Genomic DNA, 12,799 nt, shown 5'->3' with positions numbered 1-12,799 from the left:
TATGAATATTCAGCACATACAGCAACATCTTAGTGCTGTTTATGAATATTCATCACATACAGCAACGTCTTAGTGTTGTTTATGAATATTCAGCACATACAGCAACGTCTTAGTGCTGTTTATGAATATTCAGCACATACTGCATCGTCTTAGTGCTGTTTATGAATATTCAGCACATACAGCAACGTCTTAATACTGTTTATGAATATTCAGCACATACAGCAACGTCTTAGTGCTGTTTCTGAATATTCATCACATACAGCAACGTCTTAGTGCTGTTTATGAATATTCAGCACATACTGCAACGTCTTAGTGCTGTTTATGAACATTCAGCACATACAGCAACGTCTTAGTGCTGTTTATGAATATTCATCACATACTGCAACGTCTTAGTGCTGTTTATGAATATTCAGCACATACAGCATCGTCTTAGTGCTGTTTATGAATATTCAGCACATACAGCAACGTCTTAGTACTGTTTATGAATATTCAGCACACACTGCATCGTCTTAGTGCTGTTTATGAATATTCAGCACATACAGCAACGTCTTAGTACTGTTTATGAATATTCAGCACATACAGCAACGTCTTAGTGCTGTTTATGAATATTCAGCACACGCAGCAACGTCTTAGTACTGTTTATGAATATTCAGCACATACAGCAACGTCTTAGTGCTGTTTATGAATAATCAGCACATACAGCAACGTCTTAGTGCTGTTTATGAATAATCAGCACATACAGCAACGTATTAATACTGTTTATGAATATTCAGCACATACAGCAACGTCTTCTTACTGTTTATGAATATTCAGCACATACAGCAACGTATTAATACTGTTTATGAATATTCAGCACATACAGCAACGTCTTAGTGCTGTTTATGAATATTCAGCACATACTGCAACGTCTTAGTGCTGTTTATGAATATTCATCACATACAGCAACGTTTTATTACTGTTTATGAATAATCAGCACATACAGCAACGTCTTAGAGCTGTTTATGAATATTCAGCACATACTGCAACGTCTTAGTGCTGTTTATGAATATTCAGCACATACAGCAACGTCTTAGTGCTGTTTATGAATATTCAGCACATACAGCAACGTCTTAGTGCTGTTTATGAATATTCAGCACATACAGCAACGTATTAATACTGTTTATGAATATTCAGCACATACAGCAACGTCTTAGTGCTGTTTATGAATATTCAGCACATACAGCAACGTATTAATACTGTTTATGAATATTCAGCACATACAGCAACGTCTTGGTGCTGTTTATGAATATTCAGCACATACAGCAACGTCTTAGTACTGTTTATGAATATTCAGCACATGCTGCATCGTCTAAGTACTGTTTATGAATATTCAGCACATACAGCAACGTCTTAGAACTGTTTATGAATATTCAGCACACACAGCAACGTCTTAGTGCTGTTTATGAATATTCAGCACACACAGCAACGTCTTAGTACTGTTTATGAATATTCAGCACATACAGCAACGTCTTAGTACTGTTTATGAATATTCAGCACATACAGCAACGTCTTAGTACTGTTTATGAATATTCAGCACATACAGCAACGTCTTAGTGCTGTTTATGAATATTCAGCACATACAGCAACGTCTTAGTACTGTTTATGAATATTCAGCACATACAGCAACATCTTAGTGCTGTTTATGAATATTCAGCACATACAGCAACGTCTTAGTGCTGTTTATGAATATTCAGCACATACAGCAACGTCTTAGTACTGTTTATGAATATTCAGCACATACAGCAACGTCTTAGAGCTGTTTATGAATATTCAGCACATACAGCAACGTCTTATTACTGTTTATGAATATTCAGCACATACAGCAACGTCTTAGAGCTGTTTATGAATATTCAGCACATACAGCAACGTCTTAGTGCTGTTTATGAATATTCAGCACATACTGCATCGTCTTAGTGCTGTTTATGAATATTCAGCACATACAGCAACGTCTTAGAGCTGTTTATGAATATTCAGCACATACAGCAACGTCTTAGTACTGTTTATGAATATTCAGCACATACTGCAACGTCTTAGTGCTGTTTATGAATATTCATCACATACAGCAACATCTTAGTACTGTTTATGAATATTCAGCACATACAGCAACGTCTTAGTGCTGTTTATGAATATTCAGCACATACAGCAACGTCTTAGTACTGTTTATGAATATTCAGCACATACAGCAACGTCTTAGTGCTGTTTATGAATGTTCAGCACATACAGCAACGTCTTAGAGCTGTTTATGAATATTCAGCACATACAGCATCGTCTTAGTGCTGTTTATGAATATTCAGCACATACAGCAACGTCTTAATACTGTTTATGAATATTCATCACACACAGCAACGTCTTAGTGCTGTTTATGAATATTCAGCACATACAGCAACGTCTTAGTGCTGTTTATGAATATTCAGCACATACAGCAACGTCTTAGTGCTGTTTATGAATATTCAGCACACACAGCAACGTCTTAGTGCTGTTTATGAATATTCAGCACATACTGCATCGTCTTAGAGCTGTTTATGAATATTCAGCACATACAGCAACGTCTTAGTGCTGTTTATGAATATTCAGCACATACAGCAACGTCTTAGAACTGTTTATGAATATTCAGCACATACATCAACGTCTTAGTGCTGTTTATGAATATTCAGCACATACAGCAACGTCTTAGTGCTGTTTATGAATATTCAGCACATACAGCAACGTCTTAGTGCTGTTTATGAATATTCAGGACGCACTGCCTCGTCTTCGGAACTCGTTGGTGTTTTTTGTAACGCTTTCCGGTCGAGCGCCCAGTTTGTCCTTCCGTCCTCTCCGTACTTCCTCTACGTCACAGTCAGTATGGCGCTGCCCTGGTGAGCCACGCCGCTGTGCAGACGGAGCCGGAGAGTCCGATAAACACCAGAATAAAGCAGAAACTGACCGCCCGGCAGACGGAGGAGCCGCCACTGGACACTCGGACCGCAGCCCTGAACTCGGACCTTCTCAGTCATGTCGGGGAGACACAACAACAAGCTGCCCACCAACCTGCCCCAACTCCAGAACCTCATCAAGAGAGACCCCCGGTCCTACACAGAGGAGGTACCTCACACACACACACACACACACACACACACACACACACACACACACACACACACACACACACACACTCCAGAACCTCATCAAGAGAGACCCCCGGTCCTACACAGAGGAGGTACCTCACACACACACACACACACTCCAGAACCTCATCAAGAGAGACCCCCGGTCCTACACAGAGGAGGTACCACACACACACACACACACACACACACACACACACACTCCAGAACCTCATCAAGAGAGACCCCCGGTCCTACACAGAGGAGGTACCACACACACACACACACACACACACTCCAGAACCTCATCAAGAGAGACCCCAGGTCCTACACAGAGGAGGTAAACAAATATAACTTTATTCATAATAAAATAGAAATAAAATATGATAATTGTATGGAAACAGTCCATTTTCATTTCATAGTTTTTTGTGATGTCATGAAAACCACTGACTTTATTTATTCTGCCTGCAGCTCTTTAGCTCCACCCATTCATGCTGAAGTTAGTGTTTTAGCCTGGACTGCTTTTTGAGGACAGAGCTAATTTCCAAATGTTTCAAAGGCACCAGCTGTGTAACCTGTGCGCACATGTTTATTCCTCCTCCTGAGCGAATACCATAATAAAACCTCTCCTTTTGCAGTTCCTCCAGCAGTTCCGTCACTATCAGTCCAACATCCAGATCTTCAAACACCAGCCAGACAAACCCAACAAAGACCTGGCCGAGCTGGTGATGTTTCTGGCCCAGGTGTGGTCCATTTCGTCCATCCGCTGTTGTGTCTGTAGGTATAAATGAATTGGAGGGCGTTCCTGATCACTGTGGTGTTGTTCTACAGGTCGGTCACTGCTATCTGGAGGAGCTCTCCAGTTTCCCTAAAGAACTGACCGAGCTGCTCTTGAATCACCACACAGTGCTGGAGCCGGACCTCCGAATGGTAAGACTGTTGCCCACCCAAAGCACACAGACAGTGGACCTATGATTTGGACACTTTAAACATTTAAGAGTGCCACAGAATCATTTGTTCAACATTGGACTTACGTTGACGCTGTTTAGCAGAAGGAACTGGGGGTTTACGGGAGTGCTGAGTTGTTGATTTAGAGAATGTAGCTAGAACGCAGGTTAGAGTCCGCACTACCCTTCAGCTCAAGCGCTGCCAGAAAATAAAGCCAGAGCTGAAATCTGGAACCGTGAGCAATACAGAATAAAGACACACAGCACTTGGATTACTGCTCCTTAAGTGCTTCACAGAGAGATGGTCTTCAGTTTACTCTGCTGTTCGGACAGCCAGGGGGAGTTCAGTCCACCACCTGGGCTCCAGGACAGAGAAGAGTCTTGATGCTTGTCTGCCACACGTCTTGAAGGTAGCGGGTCAAACGGTGTCGTACTTGTGGCGTCCCGAGAGAGGAGGGTCAAGTCCTTCACAAACTGCAGAGGAGAAACCTGCGTCGCTGCTCGTTACGTGTTTACATCAACTTTCTGTTTATGAATATTCATTACGTAAAGCAACGTCTAAGAACTGTTTATGAATATTCATTACGTAAAGCAACGTCTAAGAACTGTTTATGAATATTCATTACGTAAAGCAACGTCTAAGAACTGTTTATGAATATTCAGCACATAGTCAGAGTAATTTTGAGAAATGAATTTTTTCCACTCGTCTCTGAGGAACAATATATTCTGTTATTAGACTTTAGGGAAGTTACTTCCTACAGCGTTTAACAAAGTGATGTTGGATTGAGAGAAAAACTGATGATGATGGACTATTTGTGGAGAGAGCCTGGAGTGCCAGACCGCACTGTGGGTTCTGTAAAGCACAGATGTGGAAACCTCAACATCTGGAGGTTTTTTTGTGCTGGGCTTGTGTTTGTTGATGGACTCATGAGCTTGGAAGTGAACAGTGTAGGCAAACATGCAGAAGATCTGCAAAGAAACAATGACCTGAAACTCACCTGCAGACCCTGGAAAGAGTATCTGACAGGTAAATGGTGTTTGGTTTGACGGCTTGTTGCGGCACTGATGTCCAGAGACGGTCAGCTGTTGGAGTTCTTGTTGATGTGGCGACTCTTTCCCTCTTCCATATAGACGTTTTGCAAAGCGCTGATTCTGTTGAGGAACAAAGACCTGATCGACCCCACGAGTCTCCTGGAGTTGTTCTTTGAGCTGCTGCGCTGCCACGACAAGCTTCTGAGGAAGGTGAGACTCTCACTTTCTCCATAAACGCCCTCGCAGCGCTCCCTGGCGGTGGACTCCGCTGACCGCTGAGGGTCAGGTGTGTCTCTGACTCTCATGTTCTTCTCTCCTCAGACTCTGTACACTCACATCGTGACCGACATCAAGAACATCAACGCAAAGCATAAGAACAACAGACTGAACACAGTGAGTCGTCTGCTGAGCCCAGTGATGCTGTGGTCAGTTCTGTCCAGTAGATCTTTAATTCTAACGTTCTCTTTGTTCAGACCCTGCAGAACTTCATGTACACGATGCTGAGAGATTCAAACCCCATCGCGGCCAAGATTTCTTTAGATGTGATTGTGGAGCTGTACAAAAGGAATATCTGGTAAGAGAGAGTTCGCGCTGACCGTCCTCGCTCCAGACGTGTTCAGACAGCCCCTCTGATGGGTTTAGGCTGCGTTGAGGTCATCCATGATGTCCTCCAGTTTAATTTTCATTTGTGTGAGACACAGAAGGGCTACAGATGGAGGAGGTGGTCTGTTCCAGAGCCTGTACCTTTTTTTGTAGGTAAAAAATCATTTTTTGTTGGTTTAATTCATGATTATCAGTAATGAAATGACCACGTCCACTTTCACTTGTATTTTTAGTGTATATGCCTTTTAGAGAATGCACTGTTTTAATAAATCTTTACTAAAACTTCATGTCGAGGTAAGATTGAGTCCCACAGTGGGGAATAAACAAGCAACGTAATTAACCTTATTACCTTTTACTTATTATCAAATATACAATATTCATAAAAATAAAAAATAATCTGAATATAGAAATATAACTCCATCCTCCACAAAATTAACAATATAAACCTAAATAATTTTACACTATGAGGAAATGACGTAATATTTAGTAACCCAGTAACTGAAAACCGCTTCATCTGTTAAAAACAAGGCGGTTCGATCATTTTACTGAACATCGGCAAACTTAGAGGAACTTCAGGCTTTAAACATCTCAAATATTTTTGCATTATTAAGTGGTAGACGTCATTCTGAGCGGTTCGGTGTGAAACTCGGTTCTAGATAAACTCACTGAGTCAGAACTGCTCACAGTGGTGGTGATGGGAACCAGACGTCTCCCTCTAAAAGCTCCTCACAGTGGTGGTGATGGGAACCAGACGTCCCTCTAAAAGCTCTTCACAGTGGTGGTGATGGGAACCAGACGTCCCTCTAAAAGCTCCTCACAGTGGTGGTGATGGGAACCAGACGTCCCTCTAAAAGCTCCTCACAGTGGTGGTGATGGGAACCAGACGTCCCTCTAAAAGCTCCTCACAGTGGTGGTGATGGGAACCAGACGTCCCTCTAAAAGCTCCTCACAGTGGTGGTGATGGGAACCAGACGTCCCTCTAAAAGCTCCTCACAGTGGTGGTGATGGGAACCAGACGTCCCCTGTAAAAGCTCCTACAGAAAGTTCCTACATAAGCTGGTTCTGAATTCACTGCCTGATGACTGAGACGCTGTTTTATGAGAGTTTAGAGAACTTCAACTCCATTCATGGTGGAGGGAGACATGCAGGGCGCTGTGCGGCAAAATAGTCCCCAAAGAAAACTCATTATTCCAGATTTTCCAGTTTTCCATCATCAACATTCCATATAAGCTCAGAAGACTCGTGTAGGTTCTCTGGTGGTTCTGGATGGTAAATAAAGTGTCTATATCTGTGTTGTAGTCATGGCGATGCCTGGTTCCCATCACCACCACTGTAAAGCCTCTACAAATAAACTCAGCAGACCAGTCCGAGTGCCTGTTTATATCATAACCACTGTAGACCTGTTAATATACATGTTAATAAGCTGAATTCCGCTTTAATCTGCAGTGAAAATCCTGCACATTTTACTCGTCACACACAGTAAACTTTCAAAAGCCCCATTAAAAGTGTACTTTTTTGAGGACATCAGCCTTAGACGGGACATTTACTATATATATATGTGTATACATGTGTATGTATATGTGCGTGTGTGTGCGCGTATATGTGCGTGTGTGCGCTTATATATATGTGCGTGTGTGTGTGTGTGTATATATGTGTGTGTGTGTATATGTGTGTGTGTGTGTGTGTGTGTATGTGTGTGCGTGTGTGTGTGTATATATGTGTGTGTGTGTGTGTATATATGTGTGTGTGTGTGTGTATATGTGTGTGTGTGTGTGTATATATGTGTGTGTGCGTGTGCGTGTGTGTGTGTATATGTGTGTGTGTGCGCTTATATATGTGTGTGTATGTGTGTGTGCGTGTGTGTGTGTGTATATGTGCGTGTGCGTGTGTGTGTGTGTGTATGTGTGTGTGTGTGTGTGTGCGTGTGTATGTGTGTGTGTGTGTGTGTGTGCGCGTGTGCGTGTGTGTGTGTGTATGTGTGTGTGTGTGTGTGTGTGTGTGTGTGTGTGTGTATATGTGTGTGTGTGTGTATATGTGTGTGTGTGTGTATATATGTGTGTGTGTGTGTATATATGTGTGTGTGTGTGTGTGTGTGCGTGTGTATGTGTGTGTGCGTGTGTATGTGTGTGTGTGTGTGTGTGTGTGTGTGTGTATATGTGTGTGTGTGTGTATATGTGTGTGTGTGTGTATATATGTGTGTGTGTGTGCGTGTGTATATGTGTGTGTGTGCGACATTACAGAAACAATTCAAATGAAGCTGTTTTTGGGTCGTGGTGTCCTCACTCTCTCCATGAAGCTGCTCTCTTCTCACAGCAGACTCCTTCATGATAAATTTACCACAGTGATGATAAAACATGCTCGTACTGTGCCTCTGTCTGTAGTGTGTAATACAATGTTCTGTGTTTTATTAGTGTATTATAGTTCATATTTATATTATTATATCGCTGTTGTCGGAGCAAAACCATGTATCTCCATTTTTGTCGTTTTTCAGTTTTTTATATCATTTGAAAACGCCTGCAGCTCTTTACATTTGGAGTAAATTTTATGATGAATGGATCAAAAGAAACAGCCCAGAATGACTTGGAAAAAATTCTGGTTCCATTGATTTACATTAGAAGTAAAGTGAGTTTTTTCCTTCTCCTGTAAAGTTTCCATTTTGGAGATGCGAGGTTTTCTTCCGACAGCAGTGATGAACATTACATACAGTAATGTTATGTAATTTGTTCATTTTTCCTTCCCTCGTTTCAGGAATGATGCCAAAACAGTGAATGTTATCACAACAGCCTGTTTCTCCAAAGTTACGAAGGTAGAAGCTTCTTTTCCCTGTGTGAGGTTTAAGCTGGTCTGTGTGGAGGTGCCGCTGATTCCACTGCTCTCTCTCTGTGTTCAGATCCTGGTGGCTGCCCTGACGTTTTTCCTGGGAAAAGACGAAGATGAGAAAAAGGACAGTGATTCAGAATCAGAGGTGCGTCACTGAGTGAACGAGGCATTTCAACTTCAGTTACTCAGTCAGCATTTTATCGCCTTAAGAGCTCCCAAACCAGCCGGCTCAGAAAGAGGCTGTGACCCTGCTGACCTCCACACTGCCGCTCTAACTGCATCACTGCATTCACTGCACTGGCACTGCACTTAGTGTCCTAGCATTATTGCCCTGCCCACATGTACAGGGTGAGTCAAAAGTCACAGGACAGATTTTATCATTTTATTTTTTATTTTATTGTCGGGTCGTCTCAGACAAATTGTGCATGCTGAGAAAATCCGCAGCAAACCTTCAGCACCGCGTCGTTGAGGCTTGTAACGGCATAAAAAATACAATAAAGTGGTGTCCTGTGACTTTTGACTCACCCTGGACAGTAACAGTAAATATTTCACTCTGCACACTTTACGTATCGCTGCTGTTGAAGACCTTCTATCTCCAAAACAGGAGAAGGAACAAACATGCTTTACTTTTAATGCAGGTCAATGGAACCAGACGTTTTCCCAAGTATATTTTGAGTCGTTTCTTTTGATCTATTTATCATGAAATTTACACACAAGCTAAAGGCCAACAGGTTTTTTTCAAATGTCAGAAACTGAAAAACAGAAGTGGAGATGAGGTTCTGCTCTATTCTGTGCGTGTAGCCCACGTGCATTCTCTCCACTCACTCTGTATATATGAATATTATATTTATATTTGCTACTATGTTTTTTTAACACGGTCATCCTTATTTCTACAAATTGTAAGCGTCCAGTTCCTTTCTTCACCTTTATATGTAAATAATGTATTTTGCACTTCTGGTTAGATGCGAACAGCATCTCATTGGCTCTGTACTTACATTCTGACCAGTGACACAGTTGAATCTAATCTAGTGGAATATTTTTATACCAGAAATCTTAACTAACCTCTTTTTAACTTCTGTGTTAAAGTAAAGCACCCTTTACTGTTCTGCACAATAAAAAGAAATTAAACGCCAACAACCACACATTTTAAAGCATTCCGAGCTTCAGCGTGAGTGGGCGGACCTGAGATGCTGTAGGCTAAATATGTGGCTAAATCACAAACACACAGAACGCAAATCGAACTGTTTTTGGATCCACGTATGGACTGTGTGATGTGGGCGAGTGAGGCGGCACGTTTCTGTTTGTTTACTACTTATCATACTTTATTTATGACCATCACCATATTAAAGAAGAAAATGTGTTGGGCTCTTTAAATAATTTCTAATGTAATTAAATATCATAGCCCTGGGGGTGGAGTTAAGATTTCACTCCATCACTGGAAACTCACAAGTTCAAGTCCTGATGATGATTCTGATTATTGGCATGTTGGTAGCAATATTATATACTAGAAGGACTTATTTATGAAACTGCAGGTCGTCAGTTTCAGTGAATGAGAATTATACATGTTTGCTGTAAATGCAGTTGTAAATGTGCAGAAGAGTAAATGTACAGCGTCACGCTGTTGGTAGAACAGGACGTTCACAGTTCTCTGTTTCCTTATTTCTCCACCTTTTATCATTTTTTTTAAATTCTGCTCTGGACCTGCACTTCCACCTGTCTGACTGAGCTGATCTGTTGTTTCCAGGAGGACGGACCTTCAGCCAGAGATCTGATGGTCCGATACTCCACAGGAAAGAAGACATCCAAGAACAAGAAGAAGCTGGAGAAAGCCATGAAAGTCCTGAAGGTATTTCAATCAGACTGATTACAGCTGCTGTGCACAGAGATGTGTGATGATCGAGATGATGTGGTGATGGATGACTGGTGATGACTGGGAGTGGCGACGACTGACTCACTGACTGACTGACTGGGAGTGGCGACGACTGACTCACTGACTGACTGACTGGGAGTGGCGACGACTGACTCACTGACTGACTGACTGGGAGTGGCGACGACTGACTCACTGACTGACTGACTGGGAGTGGCGACGACTGACTCACTGACTGACTGACTGGGAGTGGCGACGACTGACTGACTGGGAGTGGTGATGACTGACTGACTGACTGGGAGTGGCAATGACTGACAGACTGACTGGGAGTGGTGATGACTGACTGACTGACTTGGAGTGGCGATGACTGACTGACTGGGAGTGGCGATGACTGACTGACTGACTGACTGGGAGTGGCGATGACTGACTGGGAGTGGCGATGACTGACTGGGAGTGGCGATGACTGACTGACTGACTGACTGGGAGTGGCGATGACTGACTGACTGACTGACTGACTGACTGACTGACTGACTGACTGGGAGTGGCGATGACCGACTGACTGGGAGTGGCGATAATTCACTGACTGGGAGTGGCGATGACCGACTGACTGGGAGTGGCGATGACTGACTGACTGACTGACTGGGAGTGGCGATGACTGACTGACTGACTGGGAGTGGCGATGACTGACTGACTGACTGACTGACTGACTGACTGACTGACTGGGAGTGGCAATGACTGACTGACTGACTGGGAGTGGCGATGACCGACTGACTGGGAGTGGCGATAATTGACTGACTGACTGACTGGGGTGTGGCGATGACTGACTGGGGTGTGGCGATGACTGACTGGGGTGTGGCGATGACTGACTGGGGTGTGGCGATGACTGACTGGGGTGTGGCGATGACTGAGAAGAGTGACGACGACGGTGATGAATGATGTGAAATGTGTAGTCTTTATAATGTTGTGTATATTAATATATTTCAGTGAGATTTTTAGATTTGACTTATTTACTGTCTGTAGAGTGACTTTCTGAGCCTCACCACAAGCGTTTCAGAGCACAAACGTCCTGACGTGCGAATGACAAATAAACTTAACTTGAGGTTTGATCAGTGATGGAGGGGCAGATTCTGAAGATGCTGATTTTCTGTTATTTACAGAAACACAAGAAGAAAAGGAAAGTGGAGGTGTTTAATTTCTCTGCGATTCACCTGATCCATGATCCTCAGGGTAACGTCTGCTCTGGCTCCACTCCTCCTTTTTCTCTCTCTGATGTTGTTTCTGTTGTTTTTTAAAATGCGCTGTGTTGCAGATTTTGCGGAGAAGCTCCTGAAGGAGCTGGAGAGCTCGAAGGAGCGCTTTGAGGTGAAGATCATGCTGATGGAGTTCATCTCCAGGCTAGTGGGAATTCATGAGGTCAGTAAAGAAGTTGGAACCCAAACATCAAACCTTGTTCACAGGTCAGGAGGAGGAGAAGAAGAAAAGATAAACATATTTACTGGGCGGTGACTTGGGTTTCTGACAGGGAAAAGACCAAGTAGCAGAATTAATGTAAACAGAGAAAACGTTGATACACACACTGACACTGACACACACAGACACACACACACACTGAGACACACACACACAGACACACACACACACTGAGACACACACACACAGAGTGTGGTCCAAAATGCCTCGCTGTCGCCTCGCTGACGCCTCGCTGGCGCCTCGCTGACGCCTCGCTGACGCCTCGCTGGCGCCTCGCTGGCGCCTCGCTGTCGTAGCACTGAGAATTTCCCCACTGTGGGACTCAAAGGATTATCTCATCAAAAAAGGTTCTTTGTAGGACCATCTACAGCACATTTTCCGTCTAAGAACCATTCCACCATGTAGAGAACCATTTAATTATGCCAAGGGTTCTTTGAGTCTTCATGGTTCTATGTAGAACCATTTTCTTTACTAAAGATCCTTAAAGAGCAGTCCTTTGTAAGAGTTTACGGAAAGGACAGCTCGGTCACGTACTGTCAGCTCTGGGGATCGAACTGGTGACCTTCCGGTCACAGGGCTGGTTCCCTGACCTCCAGCACACAACTGCCCCTGGATAGTAGCTGGACAGTAATTAGAGATTAAATGTTGAAGGTTAATTGTTTTTACAGCCCACAGCGTCTCTGTCGGTTCCGGTACTGTGGACTCTGTAACCCGAGCTGCGAGTAGCTGTCTCAGAGCTGGATTGACGTAAAAGCCCTTGAGTTCTGAACTGGCTGTTCAGGCTGAGCCGCACTGCTGCTGAAATGTCAGATTGGGTGTGTTTGTGCTGTTCAGGCTGACACAGGTAACACACCTGAGTCATATGAGGAAAAAGGCTTTTACCTGCTGTGTGAACAAAGCCTAAGAAAAGAACAGAACCTGACTTGACACTCATT

At 43.3% G+C, this 12,799-nt stretch overlaps 1 protein-coding gene across 2 annotated transcripts in view; it reads left to right on the top strand.

Moving 5' to 3' along the window:
• The first annotated feature begins 2,847 nt into the window (after positions 1-2,847).
• Positions 2,848-12,799, top strand: part of sdad1 (SDA1 domain containing 1) — a 24,878-nt gene continuing 14,926 nt past the window's right edge. The window contains exons 1-11 of one of the 2 annotated variants that reach the window (XM_017688903.2): positions 2,848-3,123; positions 3,764-3,868; positions 3,957-4,055; positions 5,204-5,314; positions 5,426-5,497; positions 5,578-5,678; positions 8,456-8,513; positions 8,598-8,672; positions 10,272-10,373; positions 11,552-11,621; positions 11,704-11,807. In XM_017688903.2, the coding sequence (XP_017544392.1) occupies positions 3,034-3,123; positions 3,764-3,868; positions 3,957-4,055; positions 5,204-5,314; positions 5,426-5,497; positions 5,578-5,678; positions 8,456-8,513; positions 8,598-8,672; positions 10,272-10,373; positions 11,552-11,621; positions 11,704-11,807 (987 nt within the window). In that variant the 5' untranslated portion in view covers positions 2,848-3,033. Of the gene's footprint in view, positions 3,124-3,208; positions 3,393-3,763; positions 3,869-3,956; positions 4,056-5,203; positions 5,315-5,425; positions 5,498-5,577; positions 5,679-8,455; positions 8,514-8,597; positions 8,673-10,271; positions 10,374-11,551; positions 11,622-11,703; positions 11,808-12,799 lie in introns of those variants that run through there. The other variant, XM_037545724.1, reaches the window with a different exon arrangement.

This window comes from Pygocentrus nattereri, chromosome 16 (assembly GCF_015220715.1).
Source record: "Pygocentrus nattereri isolate fPygNat1 chromosome 16, fPygNat1.pri, whole genome shotgun sequence".
Lineage (NCBI taxonomy): Eukaryota > Metazoa > Chordata > Actinopteri > Characiformes > Serrasalmidae > Pygocentrus > Pygocentrus nattereri.
This window is presented reverse-complemented; position numbering and strand designations above follow the sequence as displayed.